Raw genomic sequence first — 21,641 nt, 5'->3', positions numbered from 1 at the left:
TGCCCATCCTCGCCCCGGGCATGCCCCCGGCCCCCGCGGCACCACTGCTCCCCACGGGACTGGTGCTTCTCGTCTGTCCGTCCACCCACCCTCCCAGCGGCAGCCAGCCACAAAGCAGTGCACTGGCTCCTGGGCAGCGCGTGTTCCTCCCACGGGATGTGCCTCGTTCCAGGCCTTGGGAGCAGAGTCTTGGTTGCCAGCATCCTTCCCCCGGGGAATCCTACAGGCCTGACTTTCCCCCTGCATAGCCCCGCTGCTAGCCACAGGAGCTTGGCTGCCAGCCTCGCCCACTGGCCCCAGGACCCAGCCAGCTGGGTATTCACCATGTGCTTCGCACTTCTGGGCGTGTCATGGGGAGCAGCTTCCATGGAGGTGAGAACCAGCTGTGCCATCCAGGCAGGGGAAGGGGCCTGGCTGGGGTCTGCCCCCTTGGAGGTGGGGCCTGGCTGGGGTCCATCCAGCTCATTCTCCAAGGTGCCCATGGTGGTGGCATGGTGGGGTCCCTTTGACTCTTCTCCCTGCAGGTGACTTCCTGCTGCTGCTCTGCGCCTCCCAGCAGTGGCAGGTCTTTACAGCTGAGCGGACGGAGGAGTGGCTGAGGGCGGCCGGGGAGAACACGGACCAGCTGGAGCTGGCCAGGGGCAGACCCAACCCGGTGCCCAACTTCATCAACTGCAGGTAGGGGGCTCCCGGGGCAGCGCAGGGAGCGGGACCTGGCCTGGCCTGGTCAGCTCCCGGCTCACAGGGTGCAGGGCCCGCTCTCTTGAAAGCAGTGTGCAGAGGGGCTGGGGACCCGCAGGCTGGGGTTCCTGGCTCAGGAGAGCAGGACATTACTCTGACGGTGGAGGGCCACAGGAAGGGGATGAGGCATGGAGATGATCTGGCGGCCTGTGGGGCCTCTCGCTCTGCTCCTTGGGGAAGGGGTGTTCTGCCACCCAGGACCGAGCTGCCTGTTGTGCTGCAGGGATAGGTGGGAGGGCCGCCCCTGCCCTGTGGCTCCAGGGCTGTCAGTGCTGCTATGAGCCGGCTGTCCCGGCTGCAGGTCGTACCTGGACATGCTGAAGGTGGTGGTGTTCCGTTACTTCTTCTGGTTCGTCCTGGTCGTGGTCTTCATCACCGGTGCCACCCGCATCAGCATCTTCGGCCTGGGCTACCTGCTGGCCTGCTTCTACCTGCTGCTCTTCGGCACGGCCATGCTGCGCAAGCCGGCCAAGGCCCGGCTGATGCTCTGGGACTGCCTCATCCTCTACAACGTCACCGTCATCATCTCCAAGAACATGCTGTCGGTGAGCACTGCCCCTGCCAACGCCCCCTGGGAATGGGCACCAGGCATGGCTGGGAGAGCCCTGGCAGGACCTGGGGGACAGGGGCACTGCTGGGTTTGCCAGAGCTCAAGGGAGCACCCTCTTAGCACCCCCATGCATCCTCTTTGGGGCCAGCCCGAGTTCCACTCTGCGCCTTGCCCTGGCACCTTTCCTCCTTGGTGATCTGCCCATTGCCTGCTCCCCTGGCCCCATGGAGACATCCCCCAGGGCTGGGTGGGCGAGGGGGGCTCTGCCTTCCTTGTCCATGCAGAATTCAGAGCTCCGGGTGGCCCTGGAGCCAGATGGGTTGGGCATGGTTCACGTGCCCCTGTGGGAGCCCCCTCCTCCGTAGGGGCCTTCTGCCTGTCCTTTCGGAAGCGCTGGCGGGGCACGGCTGGGCATGTGTTTCCTTTACATACAGGGGAGTGTGCAGCAGAGTGGCAGGGGCCCGAGTGGGCAGCTTGGGGGGAGGGAAATGGTCCCAGGGGCCCTCAGTGAGGGGGGACTGACCCCCTCTCCCACTCTGTCCCGGCAGCTCCTCTCCTGCGTCTTCGTGCAGCAGATGCAGAGCAACTTCTGCTGGGTGATCCAGCTCTTCAGCCTGGTCTGTACTGTCAAGGGCTACTATGACCGTGAGTATCCGTCTGCAGGGCAGAGTGTCTGCGGGCAGGCTGTGATGGGCACTCCAGGCACAGCCATAGACATCTCAGGCTTGGACAGTATATCTCTGGGGGGGAGCAGAAGCCTCATACTAGCGCCCCTGCTCTCTCACACCCCCCCACTGTATGCCAGGGGCTTGGCCCATGGGCCTATCCCAGTATCAGTGAGGGGCTGGCCCATTGGGGGACCCCAGGCCTTAGTGTCAAGAGGCTGGGAGGGGCCAAGGCTCAGGGTGTTGTGAGGTTGGAAGTGGGCGGCCCAGCACTCTGGGAGGGGAGCCTGAGGTCTCCCAGTGTCCAGAAGGTGGGGGCTGAGTCCTGGAGATCTTCATGCCTGCAGTGTGGGGGTTGAGGCCCAGGGTCTCAAAGGATGTGTCTACACTGCATTGTAGACTCGGGGTTTTCAAGCCTGCCCTGGAGTGTCCACACTGCGCTGTAAACCTGGGCTTACAGGTGCTGAGCCTGGGTCTCTCACCCGTGCCAGCATATCCATACTGTGCTGTGCAGTCTTCTGAGCCGGGTCCGTGGCTTGAGCTGTGCCCACACTGCGCAACGATGGGGCGTGGCCCCAAATCACAACAGGACTCAGGCTGTGACCCTCCCCCCAGCAGGGCATGAGGGCCTGGTTTCTGAGTGCTTGTGACCCGTCAGACAGATCTGCGTGTGGACAGAAGGGGGGTGTGGGCTCAACCCTGAGTCAGGACCTGGGTTAGTGTGCTGTGTAGACATAGCCCTAGTGCGGGGGACGGAGTCCGACACAGCCTCGTGCTGCTGTTTGCCGTGCGGTTGCTGGGCTCGGCCTCATGCCCTGAACGCTCCTGTCTCTCTGCTTTGCCAGCCAAGGAGATGGGCAAGGACCAGGACTGCTCGCTGCCCGTGGAGGAGGCTGGCATCATCTGGGACAGTATCTGCTTCTTCTTCCTCCTCCTCCAGCGCAGAGTCTTCCTCAGTTACTATTTCCTGCATGTCATGACGGAGCTCCAGGCCTCAGCCTTGCAGGCCTCCAGGTGGGGGCGGCATGGCCAGGGGATGCGTGCTGGTGGGGCAGGCTGGGAGCCGTCTCACAGCGGCGGGGGGGAATCTCCCTGTGAGGCGTGATCCCCAGTGCTTCTGCCTCCGGTCCAGCCTGTGCTCTGAGAACCAGACTGGGCATGGAGGTGGCATTCTTGTGCCTCTCCTGCTTATGCCCCCGGCAGAGGCTGAAGGCTGCATTTCCCCCAGCTCCCATGGACTGCTGGGGACTGGAGGCCCTAGTTCCTGTGGGTCCCCTCCCAGAGGCTAGCAGGGGCTGGAGAGCCCAGCTCCCTGGGGCCCCAGGGGAAGTTGGAGGTGCCAGTGTTCTGCTCCTGGATCCATTGTGCCTCGAGTGCTGGGGGCGGTGCCCTGGGGGCGGAGGTTGTCTCGCTGTGCTCTGGGGCAGGTGCCTGCAGCACCCGGGTGGGGGGCGGCGTGCGGGGCAGGGGTGTGCCCTGGCTCACTGCCCTGTGCTGTCTCCGCAGAGGATTTGCGCTGTACAAGGCCAGAACCCTGAAGAGCATGAGTTCCCACCGGCACGCCGAGGAGAAGTCGCTGGCCCAGCTCAAGCGGCAGTGAGTCAGCGGAGAGGGTGGGCCCCGGGCTAGGGGTTCTCGCTGCCCACTGCCCCCTCTGACAAACAAGGGCCTGGAGAGCGGAGGCTGCCCGCCTGGTTCTGTGGGGGGAGATGGAACCCCCCAGCTGGGGGTAGGGGAGGAAATGGGCAAGGAGAAGGTCTCCTGTACCCATGCCTGGGGTCCCTGCGTGCTACCTGTGATCAGACAGACGGCTGGAGCCCAGGGCCAGACAGCGACAACGCCCAGAGCTGCTCTATGTTTGTGGCTGCAGGATGGAAAGGATCCGGGCGAAGCAGGAGAAGTACCACCTAGGGCAGCACCGCAGCGACTCCGCCGAGGCCCCGGACGAGGACCAGCCAGGTGAGAGTGGCAGGGCCAGCCAGAGGCACGCAGCCTGGTATCATAGGAGCAGCAGCCTCCCTAGCCCAGTGCTAGCTCCTGCTGACACCCCTCAGGCAGTTGTGTGCACCCAGTGCCCTTTGCCGGGCTGGTATCCCCATGGGAGCCTGGCTGCGTAGGACGGGCTGTAGGGCAAGAGAGAACTGGCAGTGGCTTTTGGGGACCTGGGGTGTACAGGGTGGGGCTGCATGGTCCACGCCCGGTGTCCTGGAGAGACAGGTGGCCCATAACCCCCCACGCTGAGCAGAAACATCTGTCTGTCCCTCCCTCCCACATGTCTGTCATTTCCCTGCCCCAGGAAGCCCCACATCCATCCCGGTTCTCCCCCAGACCCTCCCTTAGCAGCGCAGCAAGGTTGTTTGCCCTCAGATGGTGCCACCCCCGGGGTTCATGCCCCCACAGCAGCACTAGTTCCTTTGCTGGCCTGGGCGCCACAGCTCTGTGCTGTGAAGACTGCGAGGAAGCTCAAGGTCCTCCCTCCCTGTCCCACTCGCCCCCAAGCAGCCTCAGAGGCTGGGTCAGGCACACCGGGCGTGTTCATTTCCACTCAGCGCATTGGACATGGCCTGTCACCTTGCCTGCTGTGCCCTGCTCCATGACGAGCTCTGTGCTACGGTCTTGGCTGCCGCCGTGGGGCAGAGTGGCTGGGTGTGAGCTGGTGTGGCCAACAGGCATCTTGCCCCAGCCAACGTGGTCCTCACCCTCCGATGTGCCCGTTCCGCAGAGCCAAGTGGTGAGAAGGACCCTTCCCGGCAGAGGAAGAATTGGTGGCGGCCCTGGTTAGACCATGCCGCAGGTACTGCCCCTCCCCAGCATGGAGCACTAACACGGGCGACTGCCCTCGGCTCTAACCCTTCTGCTGGAGGGTCACTAACACCTGTGGGGGGGCTGCAGCAGAGGCAAGGCTGATCTGCCAGCTCCCTCGTCCCCTCTGCAGCCCTGGGGCGGCGGCTCCAATGGTGCCTTCCTCACGGCTGGCACCGGTGCTGGTGGTCTGTCCTGCCCTGCATGGCCCCGAGCCCAGCTCCTCTTCCCACCCACACTCTAGGGTGCTAACCTGGTGTTTCTGTGCTTGTCGGTACTAATCAGTGAGGGGCTTGGGGACAAATCCTAGGTGCCCAGTGGAGCCCCTTTGTAGGGAAGTCCCGGGACAATCTCCCCCCCGAGCAGAGGGTCCCTGGAACCAGGCTTCAGGCTTAAACCTAGGTGGGGCTTGGTTACGTGCACTAACCATGCAGCTACTATGTGTGCAGAATGTCTGCCCTGGGGCCCTGCCTGCAGGGGCGGGTGCCATTCAGGTGCTCGTGCGCACTGGTTCCTCCTGGGGAAGTCACTGGTACAAACTGGCACATGGCCCCTGAAAATCCCCGAGTGCCTGGCCATAGAGGTGCCAGCATGCTCTGTGAGTGCTGCACCCCAGGGCGCTAGCCACGGGCTCCAGGGCTGGTCGGTGACTGATTGATTGGGATGCAGCTGTTTTAATGCTCATCCAGCAGAGCACTCGGTGGCTCTTCAGGGACTCCATTCTTGGTGTGTGAGTGTGTGAGATCGGATTCTTTGGCCATCAGTGTGTATAGGGCTGTCCTCCCCCATCCCTCCACCCAAGGGCATAAAGGGTGTGGAGCTAACCCAACTTCCCCTCAGTTCCTTCTGGCCCCCTCCCACCCCTCCGTGGCCGCAGGACAGACCAGCGTAGCGTCCACCGGCCCTCTGTGCACCGTGCCGGCGCTGTGTAGGCACTTGCTTGATCGCCTCTTGGCAAAGTAGCTGTGTGTATATTTGTCTCCGCTAAGGTTCAGGTAGGCTAGGCAGCCCCCACCCTCAGTATGTGGCACTAGCCACGTGACACAAGTGAAATCTTGGGGGATCAAGGCTGCTCCCTGTGGCTCACTCCCAAGCCTATTTGCAATGGCCCCTCACAGCACCTGGCCTACGTACAAGAGGGATGCGGCCGGAGGGACGAGCTGCCCATTGCTCTTTCTCCAAGTGCACATGGTGCAAGGGACGCCTGCCTGGAGCTGAGAGATTGGATCCAGCCTCCCCTGGCTCCAAGAGGGGCTCAGGCAGGGCGCCGTCTCTTGGTCAGTGCCCCAGAGTCCACGCCCAGCTCGCAGGCCGCGTCTACTCAAAGCCCTGTTTGCCTGTCGCACCCCAGCATCGCCATCCTGTGACCGGGGCTGGAAGCAGTGTTGCTCCAGGGCGGAGCCAAGGCGCGGGCACCATCTCTGGGGCTAGCAGGTCGAGCTGCAAGACGACAGACCTGTGGCTTGTCTCAGACTCCACGTGCAAAGGGCCAGAGGCTGGAAACCCCACGTCTGGTGCCTCAGGACCAAACTCCAAGAGCACAGCGGTCTGTGTCACTTTGATACCAGCCCCCAGCCCCGCGGGTATCAGTACTCGGATCACTGTGCCATCCTGCACTGTGCCGATTGCCTGGGAACCGCCTGTGGGACCTGACACCATGGCACCAGCTCTCTTGGTATCTAAGCCAAAGAGGGTGCTGAGCAATTTATCTGTGGGCCAAATAGCCATCAGCTGTCCCTCTGAGGTTGCCTTTCCAAACGGTCAGTGTCGGAGACATGGGTACGCCAAGGTAAGGGAGGTGTCCCTTGTACTGTCCTCTTCTCCACCAGGGCCTGATAGAAGGGTCCCTCCCTCGGAGGAAGTAAAGTCCTCTTCCTCCTCCTGTGCTGGGCAGAGCAGGGCTCAGCTCCCACTCTACCCCCCCCCCGCCTCGGTAGCACAGTGGAAGAGGAGTCCATGAGAGGCAGCAGAAAGAGACCTCACAGGGAGCTTGGTGAGTCACGCCAGCAGAACAGAATAATTCCAGGACACCGCCATGCTGCACTTGGCCTTTGCTGATAGAGACCAGGGGCCACGGGCACCCCCCAGCGGTTCTCCACAGGTGAAGACATGGTAGGAACTAGCCGTGTTCGACCCACCGCGCCATGGTAGCCCTTGTTCTGCTGGATCTGAGGCAGCCTTGGGGGCCTGCCTGAAGAACGTCCCCGTTTCTCAAAGGCAGGGCAGCCCCGCAGAGCTCAGGCTACCCCCCCTCCAAGACGCTGCTTGTTGGAAGAGACGTCTGGATCAGAGGCCCATTTTGGCAGGGTCGTCCTGCTGGTGAATTTCTACCCACCTCCACGCTTGGGAGCCATCAGGAGTGGGAGCCGGCTGGGCAGCTGCCCAGAGAGGACGGTTCCTGACCCTGCAGCAAGAGTGGTTCCTTGAGCTGGGGTGTCCATGTGGCTTCCACGCCCTGCCCGCTTTCCCCACTGCTCCTCTGAGGTCCCGGGGAAGAAACTGGGGCACTGGGCTCCCTTTGTGCCATTGGGTGGAGGTGCGAGGACATCTAGGGTGCAGGCAGGGCCCCATAGACAGGCTCGGGTCTCACGCGCAGCAAGAGTGGGGTCCGTGGGGAGCCCGCCAGGAGGAGCACCGTGACGAGGGTAAGCGGCTGCTCTCTGGGTTGAACTGATGATGCCCTGAGATACGCCGCACTCAGGGCAGCCTCCAGGTTGGCTCTGCCCCCGAGCCATAGGCCTGACTTCACCTTATCCTGGGCTGTGCTGGTCAAAGCCCCAGAGCCGTCAGTGCTGTGGGGGCTAGTCTGAGCGCCATTCCCGCCCCCCACCAGGAGTCAGGGGGGTGGGGGCAGGGACCTTCCCTCCCCGGCTGTGTCCTGTGCAGGTCCCTCCATGACACCAGCTGTTGTGTGTTGTCTCCCCCCCGGCTTCCCACAGTGCTGCACTCGGGTGAGTATTTCCTCTTCGAGTCGGACAGTGAGGAGGAGGAGGAGGCCAGCTTGGAGGAGCAGAAGCCAGCCAAGCAGAGTGCATTCCAGGTAAGGGCAGCGCCCTGCCAGCCCCGCTGGAGCCGGGCAACCACCTGCTAGCCGTGGTCATGGCTGGACAAACAGGGTGTCCGGCCGTCTGTCCGCTCTGTCCAGCCGTCCAGCTGCATTCTGTCCACCTATCCCTGTCCTTATCCATCTGTCTCTCCTCTGTCCAGCCCCATCCCCTACCCCCAGCTTCCCCCTCTGTGCCTGTCGGTCTCCATCCCGTATCCTCTTTCACCCTCCTTGGCCAGGCTGCAGACGGCCCCTGGGCTTCCTTGGTGGTGGGTCAGCGTGGCAGTGCCGTCCCCGGGGATAGACAGGACCAGACTCCAATGCCAGGCAGGTTTGCAGACACCCTAGATAGTTTGTGGAGCCTGGTGATATTTTGGCACAAACCTCTGGGAAGCTCGTGTCTGGGCAGGAACCGCCTGCCCTCTGCTCACAAGTTGGGGCAGCGGGGCAGGTTGGTCCTGGGCAGGCCGTGCCTGCGGTGGGGCCAGCAGCTGCCAGACACTGAGCTCTGCCCCTTGTCTCTCTGCTCCAGCTGGCGTATCAGGCCTGGGTGACCAATACCAAGTCTGCACTGAAGGAGCGGCAGCGGCAGGACCAGGAGGACGCTGAGTCACCAGCAGGTGGGACTGCCTTGCCCTCCTATGCCCCTTGCCCGGCTCGCCTTGGCTGAGATAGATGGGGGCAGGGAGCCCTCTGGGCTGGCAGCATGTCCCTTCCCAAGCTGGAAGGAGCCCTGGCTGGGCATGTCCTGTCCCTTGGAGGGGGTGTCACACCTGGGGAGACCAGCAGCATCCCAGCCCCACGCGGGGAAGGGATGTCCTTCCCCCTGACCCAATGGCTCCATTCCCCTCCCCAGGACGTATGTGGTAATCCTTGCTGGACAGGGACTCTGCTCCCCCGCCATTGCCCACAGGCTCCAGAGGAGCCTTGTCATGGGCCAGCCCGAGGGGGTGATGACGGCGAGCCCCATGGAGGCTGAGCGTGACCGTCTGGGGGCGGCAGGCTGGGCGGGCAGCTAGTTTGAGGGGTGTAACCTGCCCTGCCTTGCAGGGAATGGCGGAGACGGAGACGTCTGTGAGGCTCAGACGCCTGAAGAGCCTGAGGACCAAGAGGAGGAGGACACAGGTGGATGGGAAGCTCTGGGAGATGGGGAGAGCTGGGGGTTCACATCCCCTATGGCACGGGCACCCCATAGCCCTGACTGCCTCCCCTCCATGCCAGGCCCCACTCCCTCCACCCGCACACCCAAAGTGGGATCAGCCAGAGCGTGCTCCCCATGGGGACGACCTGCTCTGCTCCCGCCAGGGCCCGGGGAGGGGACGTGCCCACAGCCAACAGGCAGCGCAGCCATGCCCCAAGGGGGTTGACAGGAGGCGGGGGGGGGCTGCAGACTGGACCCTGCTCTGTGCCTGGCAGGAGGGAGGGGGCACCACTCACCCTAAGCCCAGCGTGGTAAGGCCAGGGCCGTGTGGGCCTCCAGCCCCACTCTGGGCTGGGAGCGGGGGACTCAGCCAGGCGCCTGGGGTTCACCTCGCCTGCGGTGCTGCCGGGCCCTTGTGAGAGCAGCCAGGCGCTGAGTGAGCCGTGGGGGAGACCAACCCGGGCCCTCCCTGACCTCTGGGTGGAGGGGGCGCCTCCTGAAGCTGGGTGCCGCGGTTCCAGAAAGCAGCTGTCCCCTCCCTGCAGAGAGAAGCAACATGGTGCAGCGGGCGCTGAACATGGTGCGTTTCCTGTGGGTGCTGTGCCAGGCCACGGTGGACGGGCTCACCCAGTGGCTCCACGCCTTCACCAGGGAGCACAGGGACATGTCCACCGTCCTGTGGGTGGAGAGATACGTCCTCACCCAGAAGCTGTGCCAGGTAGGTGTGAGCAGGGGAGGAGCGCTGCAGGCGCCAGGCCGAGGGGCGCTGGGTGACGCTGCTGTTCCCTTGGCAGGGAGACGAGGTGCACAGCGGGGTCCTGGATGACCTGTACCGGCCGGCGCCGGGCGACGAAACGGGCCTGCAGGCAGCCGCCGCCGTGGACTCTCACATCAGCATGGCTTCAAGGCAGGTGCATAGATGGTCTAGGGGGCCTGGGCAGGGGCAGCTCAGCCTGGAGCCGGGTTACTCTGCTTCCTTCTCTGCAGCCTGGTGCCCTCTCCGGCCACCTCTCTGCCCCCCCACCCCGGGGATCCCTCCCCCATGGCAGCCAGGTCTGCTGCTCCTCCCCTCCTGCCCCCTGTGCTGCTGCTGCTTGATCACCGGGGGCAGCACTATGGCTTTCCCCCTGCCACACCAACCTTGCCATTTCCCACCTCTGAAGCCCAGCCTCGCCCAGGCCAGGGGGCTGTAATGCTTCCCCCAATGCAAGCCCTGGCTGCTCAGGGAGAGCCTGACTGTGCTCATTGCCCTCCCAGTGGGTGCGACGGAGGAGACCTTCCCAGCAGTGGGGCTGAGGGCACTGATGACACCATCTCCCCCCTGACAACTGGCTACCAGAGTGAGGAGCAGATAATGGCCCTGGGCTCCCGGGAGGATGTGGAGCGGATCCAGGGGTCTCAGGAGCTCCTGGTGTATCCCAGGAACCGGATCCGAACGGCCAGCGAGCTGCTCTCCAACAGGTAGTGGAAGGCTCAGAGTGAGAGCCGGGTCCATGCAAAGCATTGTGGGAAAGCCATGCAAATTAGCATGGCTCTGGCTAGGAAGGACCTAGCCTCCGAAGCCTGCAGCAGCCACCTGCTCACCGGGCTGTGCTCTTTCGTTTCCCGGGGGTGCATGGCAGCCTCTAGTCTGCGTCACTGCTCCATGGCTGCTCCGCCATCCCCCATGGCCGGAAGCTCCGGGCAGTACCCCTGGGGCTCAGTGCTCTGCACACGGAGGTCAGAGACCCAGTTCGGTCTGTGCATTGATCTCCCAGGAACTCAGCCAGGCCCTGGGAGAAAGAGAGCTCTTTGCTCTGGGCTCCTGGAGTCCTGTGCAGCTTGCCTGAGCCAGAAGACAGGCAGTGAAAGGGCGGCAGGCGCTGGGATGTGGGGGGATCCCTGGGGAAGGCATTGCTAGGATCCTGGCGGGCAGAGCAGGCCTGTACACGAAGAAGACCCAGCTCCTGTGTAAATGGCACTTGCTCCAAGGGGGCAGCACCCCAAACACAGGCCTCTGCCCTTGGAGAGGGTTTCCCTTAGCTGGTAGCAGAGCAGGCCCCTTATCCGATCGCTGGGCGCACTGGGCGTATCCCCTGATCCCGCAGGCAGGAGGATCAGCCCACATCTGGCTCTCTGCTTCCCAGGCAAAAGTACTTCCAGGAGCTGGAGGAGTCGGAGCAGTTCTACCAGTCCCAGAACCGCTTCCTCAAGCTGCTGCTGGCCCTGTACCGCTTCGTGGCTGCCCATTCCGAGCTGCTCTGCTACTTCATCATCATCCTCAACAACATGGTGTCCGCGTCCATCATCTCCCTCTTCCTGCCCATCCTGGTCTTCCTGTGGGCCATGCTCTCCATCCCGCGGCCCAGCAAGCGCTTCTGGATGACAGCTATTATCTTCACCGAGGTGGGTGCCTGCTCCAGGCTGGCTCCTGGGTGCTGGAAATGCAGGCACTGCCATGTGCCGGCAGGGAAGCCAGCCTTCACTCTGCCCCCCGCTGAGCTGGGGCAGGGCTTGTTGAGCCTTGGGTCCTGCCTGGCTGCAGGGTGGGGTGAGGCGTGTGGCTGCGGCTGAGCTCTGGGGCTGCGCGTGGGCTCCCCGCTGATCCCCTCTCCCCTCCGCAGGTGATGGTGGTGGTGAAATACCTCTTCCAGTTCGGATTCTTCCCCTGGAACAGCTACTCCTCCCTGGTGCGGAACGATGCCAAGCCCTTCTTCCCGCCGCGCATCCTGGGCCTGGAGAAGACCGACCACTACCTCAAGTTTGATCTTGTCCAGCTCATGGCTCTGTTTTTCCACCGCTCCCTCCTGCTGGTAAGAGCTGGGGGACGTTGGGGCTGATGTGTACAGCTTGTGGCTGAGCTGCCATGGGGCCACCTGCCTGAACTCTTGGGAGGCCTTCAGACTCACTGCCCCAGGCGGGAGGATGGCCCTAGCCCTGGGTCCACCAAGCTCCAGGAAGCTTGGTAGCAGAGGTGGGGTGCTGGAATTTGGGGTGGCAGCCTTTCCCAAAGCTAGAGGTACACCCCTAGGGGTGTAGGACCAGGTGAGGGCACAGATAGCCTCTGAATGGCTCCTTGGCACAGAAATTAGTCGCTCGTGGTTCTGGCTGTCTTTGAGCAGTGAGGCCAATGTAACCAGTCCAGCATGTCTGCCTGAGGTCAGGGCGCTGGAGACACTCGCTCGGAGTGGGGTGTCACCCCCCAGGTTTCAGTAGGTGCCAGCGGTGGTGCCATAAGTGGTTCGTGATTTGGGAAGGAAGCGGGAGGGTGATGGGGGACACAGTGCTAGCTGGGGGAAGGTGTCTGGTGCCCAGCCTCTGACAACACACACAGGTCGTGGTCGGGCTTGTTTCACTGGAGGGGGCTCAGCTTCCGAATCCTGGGAAGCGCCTGGTGAGGGATAGCACAGCCGGACACGCCATGCCAAGCTTTAGGCTGGGCACCGCCGTGCCCTGATCCCGACCCCCAGCCGGCTGGCACTGACCCTGGGTGCCCCCTCCCCTGCAGTGTTACGGCCTGTGGGATCACAAGGAGGATGCCTTCGCCAAGTGGAAGCGCGAGGCCGAGCGGGCGGAGGAGGAGCAGCGCGAGGCTGAGGCAGCAGAGCCGGCAGCGGAGCCGCCACCCGTGCTGGACAGGGGGGATGCTGCAGAGCCCCCAGCAGTGAATGGGGCAGAGACAGAGGTGGTGGCAGCAGGGCTGGAGCTGGAGCCCCAGCTCCAGGAGAAGGGGGCCGGGGAGGGGGAGAAGGGGAGCCACCTGCGCTTCCGGAAGAAGAAGGAGAAGAGGAGGTGGACCAAGAAGTGGAAAGCGGCAGCAACAATGGCAGGTACATGGGCGGGGGGCTCTGAGGGTGTGAGCACAGACCCCACTGGGGGGTGCTAAGGACCCTGGCAGGGTCGCTGGGCCATTCTGCTGGGATCCCCCTTAGAAACCCTGGCACTGTGGGGACCCGCTGTCAGAGAGGGCTGGGGGGTGCCCGTCCGTGCAGAGCACAGTGCTCTCTCGCCCCACCCATCCGAGAGGCAGAACCCCACGTGCTCGCTGCCCCCAGCCCACCAGGGCCAGGCATGCTGGGGGCTAACCCTTGATTTCTGAACGGCAGGGGAGGCAGGGGAGGAGGAGGCGGAGGAGGAGAAGGAGAAGGAAGAGAAGAAGCACAGCCCAGCCCGGGAGAAGCTGAAATCTGCTGGGCTCAGAGTCAAGCTCTTCCTCCTGGCTGTGTAAGTGACCTCAACCCTCAGCTGGAGGGACAGCCTCCGAGCCTGCCACCACTGCACACCCTGACCCTGTCCCTGCCACCCCCTTCCCAGAGATTTGTCAGGTGCGGGAGGGGAGGAGATGCCGACTTCTATGAACCAAACATTTGATTTGCTGGATGGCTGCTGGCGGGCCCCTGGCTGCCTGTCGGGACCCGGGGGGCAGGGCCCTGCCCCTCAGCTGCCTGGGGGTACCCAGGGGTGCCCTGGCTGAGCAGCCCAACTGGTCTGAGTTCCTCGCCTACTTTCAGGGCACAGAACATGTACCAGCCGCTGCGGGGCTTCTTCTGCGCCATCCTGCACACCAAGTATCAGGCTGCTACTGATGTCTACGCCCTCATGTTCCTGGCAGACGTGGTTGACTTCATCATCATCATCTTTGGCTTCTGGGCCTTTGGGGTAAGCCGGGCCCCAGGGCTGGGCTGCTGAGCTGGCCACCCCCCCAGGGGCCTGCACCACCCACTGCTCCAGGCCAGACCCCTGCCTCGCTAACCTGCTGCAGCCTTCCTGCGGGGCTGGCTCCTGGGCTACCCAGTCGGGCCCACAGCTAGGCGTTGTGCCCTGTAATGGCCCATCTCTCTTCTTCCCCCAGAAACACTCGGCCGCTGCTGACATCACCTCCTCGCTGTCGGACGACCAGGTGCCGGAGGCCTTCCTGGTCATGCTGCTCATCCAGTTCTCCACCATGGTCATCGACCGAGCCCTCTACCTCCGCAAGACCGTGCTGGGCAAGCTCATCTTCCAGGTCATCCTGGTCTTCGGCATCCACCTCTGGATGTTCTTCATCCTGCCAGCAGTCACCGAAAGGTAGTGTGGCCTCGGGGAAGTGGGGCAGCCGTCGGGCACCTCATTCGCTCCAGCCCAGGCCCAGCGGTCCAGAAGATGAGGGCACTGCACAGCGCTCTGCTCCCAGATAATCCCAGCCCAGACCTTCATAGTTCCAGAGAGGAGGGTGGCCCTGTGGTCAAAGTCCAGGTTCTAGGGAGACTGGACGCCTGGTTTCTATTCCCATCTTGCCATTGGTTTCTCTGGGCAGGTCATTCCCGGGGGGGGAGCAGCTAGATCGATGAGCGTCTGCAGACAGGACGTCCGTGCTCAGTGCGAATTGTTCATTACACAGCCCCTTAATGCACAGGTTGTGCGGGGCCTGGCCTGGCCAGGCGGGAGCTGAGAACTGTAGTGATGCACAAATTGCCCTGACGTCTGCCAGCCTCCCCGTCTCGCTGACGTCTCTTCCCCCGGCTCTGCCCCTGCAGGATGTTCAGCCTGAACACAGTAGCCCAGCTGTGGTACTTCGTGAAGTGCATCTATTTCGCTCTGTCGGCCTATCAGATCCGCTGCGGTTACCCGACTCGCATCCTGGGCAACTTCCTGACCAAAAAATACAACCACCTCAATCTCTTCCTCTTCCAAGGGTAACAGGGACCTGCCCTTTGATCTCAGCCGGGATGGGCTCCACCCCGGCCCCCGTACCCGAGCCTCACTCCCCAGGAGTGTGTGCAGGGACTGTACAGCACTGATGCCAGGAACAGGAGTGAAGAAGGATCCTGTTCCCAGGACCCTGGGGGAAGTAGAATGGGATGGACCAGCCTGACATGTGGCTAGGACCCCAGGGCTGCCCCTGAGCAGGAGATCCTGGGGAGGGGCACCCAGGGTGGACAGAGGGCAGATGTTTCCCCCCAGGGTGCAGCTGGTGACCGCTCACTCTCCCCTTGCCCACGACAGGTTTCGCCTGGTGCCCTTCCTAGTGGAGCTGCGGGCCGTGATGGACTGGGTCTGGACCGACACCACCCTGTCCCTCTCCAACTGGATGTGCGTGGAGGACATTTATGCCAACATTTTCATCATCAAGTGCAGCCGGGAAACTGAGAAGGTAGGGTACCCCGTCCCTGCTGCCCTCCCACCGCCCTGCACCATGCCGTGCTGGAAACGGAGACCGGGCATACTCCCACCCCCAGCCTTTTGGGAAAGGAGGAACCTAGGCAGGAAGGATGGGCTCCCCCTAAACCCAAGTGGAGCCAGACTGCTGGCGTGCATAGCTACAAATGTCAGAGAGGATTTTCTAAACTAAGCCAACAGGTGTGGAGGAGCACACGGTTCAGGCAGACGCATCCCGTAGGGGTGAAATCATTGAAGGGGAACTCTGTACCCTGGGAAATAAGCTAGTAACGTCCAAGGAGGAGCTAGTGAGGTACAGTCAAATATCCAAGAGTCTCATTTAAATATAACACAGGAAGGCAAGCAGCTGAATAGTGACACAATGTACAAGTGCTTCTCTACAAATACTGGCAGCCTAAATACTAAGAAAGGTGATCTAGGACGGCTGGCATGAAATGAGGCTATTGATCGAATAGAAATGCCAGACACTTGGTGGAATGGTGATAATCAATGAGGCGCAGTAATAGCAGAATGACAGAGTAGATCGCCTTAGTAGGGGAGTGGCACTGTGTGGGAAAGCAGAGTCAATACGGTAAAAATCTTAAATGAATCAAACTGCCCCTTAGGATCTCCGAGGCTAGGAATTCCATGCCTGCGTGATCAGAGCATAGCAGTAGGAAGGTACTGCCGACCCCCTGCCCAGGATGGTGATGGGGATTGTGACATGCTCGGGGAGATTTGAGAGGCTACGAAAACAGAAAACCCAGTGATCCTGGGGGATTTCAACTACCCCTGTATTGACTGGGACCATGTCACCACATGATACGGACCAAGTCATGCACACTGGAAAAATAATCCCAATGGTACATAAATTAGCTGTTACCGCTCAATAAAGATCTTGGAGTCACTGTGGCTAGTTCTTTGAAAACGTCTGCACAATGTGCAGCAGCAGTCAAACAAGCTATGTTAGAACTGGAAAAGGTACAGAGAACGGCAATGAAAATGATGAGGGGTCTGGAACAGCTTCCATGTGAGGAGAGATTAAAAAGACGGGGGCTCTTGAGCTTGGAAAAGAGATGACTAAGGTGGGATATGATTGAGGTCTATAAAATCATGATTGTTGTGGAGAAAGTGAATAAGGAAGTGTTATTTACCCCTTCACATAACACAAGTACCAGGGGACACCAACGAAATTAATAGACACCAGGTTTAAAACAAACAAAAGGAAGGATTTCTTCACCCAATGCCCAGTCAACCTGTGGAACTCCTTGCCAAGAGATGTTGTGAAGGCCAAGACTATAACAGGGCCAAAAAAAAGAACTAGATAAGCTTATGGAAGATAGGTCCATCAATGGCTATTGGCCAAGACAGTCAGAGATCCCACGCTCTGGGTATCCGTGGGCCTCTATTTGCCAGAAGCTGGGAATGGACGATAGGGGATCACATTCTCTCTAGGGCACCTGGCACTTGCCACTGTCGGTAGACACACTACTGGGCTAGATGGACCTTTGGTCTGATCCAGTCTGGTCGTTCTTATGCCCAGGCCTGGGGACTTGAAGCTGAAAGGGTATTAGGGACAGGGTAGGGTGGAGAACATGAGAGGGCAGGGCAGGGCAGGGTGGGTGAGCTGGTAGGGCGGGGGGCTGGGTGGTGTAGCAAGCTCTTTCTGAGTTCCAGGACAAGTGAAACGAGTTGGAGGATCTCAGCTCAGTCCCTGGCATTTCTTCAGCCCCAGAATGTGGCTTCTCTGATTCAGCTGACGGCCCTGCTTGGCGGAGTCCAGGACTGGCAGAGCAGGAGGTTGTGGGTTGGGGCTTGGGCATCATCTGAGCTGCGTTGCAAGGAGCCCAGGGTCAAATAACGGGGGCCAGGGCTGGGATTGAGGGGTATCCGCGGGGAGGTGTGGGGAGACCATGCACTCCACAGTCACTGAGGTTTTAACTGAGCGTGATCCTCGTGCCCCGGAGGGTGGGAAAGGCCTTGAGCCATTAGCGCAGCCATCTCGCGGGGCAGGGCGCCAGAGAGGTCTGTCCCTTCCCAGGCCCGGGCAGTGCCTGCTGGGAGCCCCACTGGCCCCGAGCTGAGCCCGCCCTCTCCCCGCAGAAATATCCCCAGCCCAAGGGCCAGAAGAAGAAGAAGATTGTCAAGTATGGCATGGGCGGCCTTATCATCCTCTTCCTCATCTGCATCATCTGGTTCCCGCTGCTCTTCATGTCGCTGGTGCGCTCCGTGGTGGGTGTGGTCAACCACCCCATCGACGTCACCGTCACCCTCCAGCTGGGGGGCTACGAGGTAATGGCCAGGCCAGGCCCCGGGCGTCCCACGGGGGGGAGCTCTGATCACCACCAGGGCGGTGCCGGGGCCCTGCCCAGATCTGGCTGCTGGGTGGCGAGAGGGAGGGGGGCTGGGAACCGTTCTGGGTTTGGGCTCAGACTGCCCCTTGGCGGGATAGGGAGTCGGGGCCGCTGGCTGGGGAGGCCTGGCCTGTGCACCCCTCACTGCAGCGAGGGCAGGTATCAGGGTAAGGGCCCGGACTCTTGGGTTCCATGGCTGTGCCTGCCCCCCGTAACCCGGGGCACGCGGGGTCCACAGGATGCTTTGAGACCCTCGGCCAGATGGGGCTGCAGCTCCTGTTGCCCCGACCTGCTTAGCCTTGCCCTGGGGGTTCCCAGTGGGTGCAGCGCGGCAGGGGGAGGCTGGTGCTGCTGCCTGGCTGCCCTGGGGGTGCCAGTGCTGGGGCTGTCCCCGCCCGCTCCCCTGCCTGACCCCGGCTCCCCTTCCCCGCTGCCTCGCAGCCGCTCTTCACTATGAGCGCCCAGCAGCAGTCCATCCAGCCCTTCACGCCCCAGGACTACGAGGCGCTCACCAACCAGTTTGAAAGGCAGCCGGTAAGGGGCCCACCCCCCAGCCGTGGGGGTGTGGCCGGGTGGAGCCGTGGTGGGGGTGAGGGGCAGATCCTGGCTCCCAGGGGTGGACTAGGGGGGTGAGCGTGGGGGCCTGGGGAGGGGCTGGCCATGCTCACATTCACCCATCCTCTCCCACAGAGGGGCCATGCTGGGAGGTACCCATGGGCATGGGCTGGACCCAGCGTCCCTGCTCCCAATGGGGAGCAGGGCTGCTGCCAGTGCTGGCTGCCCATGCTCTGCTCCTGCTGCCAGGCCAGAGCCTGCCCCCTTTACACCCGGCGGGAGTCGCACCCACACCTGCCTGTCCCTAATGTGCACAAAGGCAGTGACTGCTCCAGCCCAGGGGCCTGATCGCCTGGGGCGGGGGCCATGCCCCACACTCCCACCCTGATGGTCACTCTCCTCTCCCGGTGTCAGTGATTGCAGGGGTGGGCCATGGCTGGGGTGAGACTGTCGGGCGGGGCTGTGGCGGGGCAGGGCTTTTGGGCACGGTCCCTGCCCTGCCATTCCCCCCCCCGCCCTGACAGTCTCTCCCTGCCCCCGGTGTCAGTGAGGGGTGGGGCTGTTGGACAGGGGCCCTGCCCCACATTCCCACCCCGACGGTCTCGCCCCGCCCTCAGGGGGTGGGGCTGTTGGGTGGGGGCCATGGGTGGGGCAGGGCTGTTAGGCAGGGGTTGGGGCCAGGGCCAGAGCTGGGGCTGTCAGGCGGGGTCCTCTCCCCACCCCGTGTCAGTGAGGGGCCGGGGCTGGGACAGGGCTGTCGGGTGGGGGCTGTGTCTGGGGTGGGGCTGTGGGGCGGGGGCCATGGCGGGAGCCCTGCCCCGCCCCCCCGCCCTGACATCTCTCGCACTGGCAGGTGGCCATGCAGTTCATCACGCTGTATGGCTATGAGGACATCGTGACGGCGCGCATCGAGGGCAGCTCGGGCTCGCTCTGGAGCATCAGCCCCCCCAGCCGCGAGCAGATGCGGCGGGAGCTGCTGAACGGCTCGTCGGACATCACGCTGCGGCTCACCTGGACCTTCCAGAGGTACCGGCCAGACCCAGGTGGGGGGCCCTGCTGCCCCCAGGGCCTGCGCCCTGCTCCAAGCTCACCTTGCCTTCCCTCTCTCTCCTGGCAGGGACCTGGGCAAGGGTGGCACGGTGGAGCACACCTTCGACAAGCACACCACTGACCTGCAGCCGGGCACCTCCGTCCGCATCGAGCTTGCCAACCTGCTGCAGAGAACCAGGGACACCCCCGTGTGAGTGCGGGCCCCGCCCCGCCCCACCCCAGGGACAGACCGGGGGGAGCAGAGGAGGGGCCATACCCTTCCCGCCCTGCCATGAAGCATCAGCTGCCCAATGGCAGGGGTGCCCAGCAGCGGTGTCGGTGCAATGGAGTGCCAGGGCTGTTGGGGCCCCACGTCATGGGGGTTGGGGGAGGAATTGCTTCTCCCTGCAGGGCTCTGGGGAAAGCACAACAGGAGTGGGGGGTTGGCTCTGGGCCCGATAATGGGGGGCAGGTCTGAGTCAGCTACAGGACTCTGAGTGGAGTGACTGGGTGGGGTGGAGTCACAGGTGACTCAGGTGAATACCATGAAGGGCAGGTTCTGGCTGGGTCCAGCGAGGCCTGGGGGCCCATCCCCGAGCACTGGGCCAAGACCCATCCCCACAGCGCAGCCGGGAGGGAATGGCCTGTCAGGGAATGGGAAATGGCGCCGTGCGAGCCGTCTGACAGCCCCCCCAGCCATCACCTAGTGCCCAGCTCCCCCAGAGCCTGGCCACCCCAAGAGGTGCAGGAACGCTCGTCCCGGCTCCCCTTACCCCCCTTTGTGTTGCAGGCAAGTCCCCCATCTCTTCCCCACGTACATCCGTGCGCCCAACGGCCCAGAGGCCAATCCTGTCAAGCAGCTGCTGCCAGGTGAGCGGACTGGAGTCTGAGCCATGGGGGCTGGGGCTTGGTGTGGGGAGGAACTTGCCCTAGGATGCCAGAGAGCAGGGGCTCAGCCCCTGGTTTCTAGGGTGACGGGTGTCCTCAGGTTCTGTGCTGCTGGCAGTGTTGGGGCCTCGGTTCCTTGGAGGGGGGCAGCCAAGGTGAAAATGGCCCCCTTTGCCTCTCCAGCTGCTGGGCTGCCAGGCCACGGGGGTGCTGCTGCAGGGTCGGGCCTGGCAGAGGAACTGTGGGATGGGGTTGCTGGGGGCATGGCCCAGCAGCAGCCACTTTGGGAGGTGGCTGGGCTAAGTGCCCGGGAAGCCAGCCAGGTGGGTGCTGGGGGAGGTGTCCTGGGCGAGCCCCCAGCCCTGACCCCCCTCCCTGTCCCACAGAGGAGGAGGAGAGCTACCTGGGCGTGAAGGTGCAGCTGAAGCGGGAGCGCGTGGGCACCGGGGGCGGCAACGACAGCTTCCTGGAGTGGTGGGTGGTGCAGCTGAGCGAGTGCCAGCAGCAGGCCTGCAACATCCTGCCCATGGTGATCTTCAACGACAAGGTCAGCCCACCCAGCCTGGGCTTCCTGGCCGGCTACGGGTGAGTGCCAGGGCCCCTTCCACAACCAGCCCTCACCGGGCACCAGCCCTGGGCCGCCCAGGGCTCTGCAGTGTGAGGAGGGGAGGGATAGCAGCCTTGGGGGCTGCATGGGGGTGGATATCAGCCAGGGCTGCCCAGCTGCTCTATAGTCTGAGGGGGTGGAAGGATGGCAGCCCAGGGCTCTGTTGTACCGGGGGGGGCAGATGAGCAGGGTGCCCCCCTTTGCAGTATTAGGGCAACCCCTGGGCTTGCTGGTAAAAGGCAGGGAGGGTGCCCCCCTCTGCAGTATGAGGGGGACATACTGGCCCTGGGAAGCCCCTGGGCTGAGTGGGGCATTACTCCCTGTGGCCTGGAGGCCTTTCTGGGGGGACTCCCTGGCCTATCCCCTACCATGGTCCAAACGGCCATGCTGGCAGCAGAGCTCAGGGCCTCCTGCTCCCGGTGCCCCCCATCCCTCACCCCAAGGAACACAGGAGTGCGCTCGGGGTGGCCTCCTGGAGCTTGCCGGCTTCCCAACAGGAGTCCAGCTGGCCCCATCGCTGGGAACCAGGCCCGAAGCAGCAGGGAAGGGCTCTGCCCCCAACGCGGTGCTGGGGGGCAGGGAATGGCTGACCCTGCTGCCCTTGCCCCATTGCAGGATCATGGGCCTCTATGTGTCCATTGTGCTGGTGATCGGCAAGTTCGTGCGGGGCTTTTTCAGCGAGATCTCTCACTCCATCATGTTCGAGGAGCTGCCGTGTGTAGATCGCATCCTCAAGCTGTGCCAGGACATCTTCCTGGTGCGCGAGACGGGCGAGCTGGAGCTGGAGGAGGAGCTCTACGCCAAGCTCATCTTCCTCTACCGCTCGCCCGAGACCATGATCAAGTGGACGCGGGAGAAGGAGTAGCAGGGAGCCACCCGGGACGATTGCTGCTGCTGCAGGCCCCCTCCAATCCCTGGAACGTCACAACTGAGGCCTTAAGCCAGCCCAGCCGGAGAGCCCCAGGCTGAGCACTTCAGGCGATGCGCCAGCCCCTTCCCCTGGCCGCCAGGGGGTCCCCCCCTGCCTGGGGGTCTGAGCTGTGCCCAGCGCCACCCGTGTGGGGGAGGGGGCATCTGGGGCAGGCTGGACTTGTGCTTTTTAAAAGGAAGTTTAACTGCTTTACACTAGTGAGTCCTTTAAAGGCA

At 63.0% G+C, this 21,641-nt stretch overlaps 1 protein-coding gene across 5 annotated transcripts in view; it reads left to right on the top strand.

Annotated features, from left to right (window-relative positions):
- PIEZO1 (piezo type mechanosensitive ion channel component 1) overlaps positions 1-21,455 on the top strand; it is a 106,620-nt gene extending 85,165 nt beyond the window's left edge. For 3 of the 5 annotated variants that reach the window (XM_030581616.1, XM_030581617.1, XM_030581615.1), the window contains exons 24-51: positions 525-678; positions 1,043-1,286; positions 1,840-1,936; positions 2,802-2,970; positions 3,463-3,552; positions 3,827-3,915; positions 4,679-4,750; positions 7,698-7,798; positions 8,337-8,424; positions 8,855-8,929; positions 9,491-9,663; positions 9,740-9,852; positions 10,203-10,406; positions 11,072-11,330; positions 11,549-11,737; positions 12,433-12,754; positions 13,031-13,148; positions 13,436-13,583; positions 13,777-13,991; positions 14,441-14,599; positions 14,910-15,057; positions 17,166-17,354; positions 17,858-17,950; positions 18,825-18,997; positions 19,089-19,211; positions 19,791-19,870; positions 20,275-20,473; positions 21,111-21,455. In XM_030581616.1, the coding sequence (XP_030437476.1) occupies positions 525-678; positions 1,043-1,286; positions 1,840-1,936; positions 2,802-2,970; positions 3,463-3,552; positions 3,827-3,915; positions 4,679-4,750; positions 7,698-7,798; positions 8,337-8,424; positions 8,855-8,929; positions 9,491-9,663; positions 9,740-9,852; positions 10,203-10,406; positions 11,072-11,330; positions 11,549-11,737; positions 12,433-12,754; positions 13,031-13,148; positions 13,436-13,583; positions 13,777-13,991; positions 14,441-14,599; positions 14,910-15,057; positions 17,166-17,354; positions 17,858-17,950; positions 18,825-18,997; positions 19,089-19,211; positions 19,791-19,870; positions 20,275-20,473; positions 21,111-21,360 (4,334 nt within the window). In that variant the 3' untranslated portion in view covers positions 21,361-21,455. The remainder of the gene's footprint in view (positions 1-524; positions 679-1,042; positions 1,287-1,839; positions 1,937-2,801; positions 2,971-3,462; positions 3,553-3,826; positions 3,916-4,678; positions 4,751-7,697; positions 7,799-8,336; positions 8,425-8,854; positions 8,930-9,490; positions 9,664-9,739; positions 9,853-10,202; positions 10,407-11,071; positions 11,331-11,548; positions 11,738-12,432; positions 12,755-13,030; positions 13,149-13,435; positions 13,584-13,776; positions 13,992-14,440; positions 14,600-14,909; positions 15,058-17,165; positions 17,355-17,857; positions 17,951-18,824; positions 18,998-19,088; positions 19,212-19,790; positions 19,871-20,274; positions 20,474-21,110) is intronic. The other 2 variants (XM_030581619.1, XM_030581618.1) reach the window with 2 other exon arrangements.
- Positions 21,456-21,641: the final 186 nt, after the last annotated feature.

This window comes from Gopherus evgoodei, chromosome 12 (genome assembly GCF_007399415.2).
Source record: "Gopherus evgoodei ecotype Sinaloan lineage chromosome 12, rGopEvg1_v1.p, whole genome shotgun sequence".
NCBI classification, from domain to species: Eukaryota; Metazoa; Chordata; order Testudines; family Testudinidae; genus Gopherus; species Gopherus evgoodei.
This window is presented reverse-complemented; position numbering and strand designations above follow the sequence as displayed.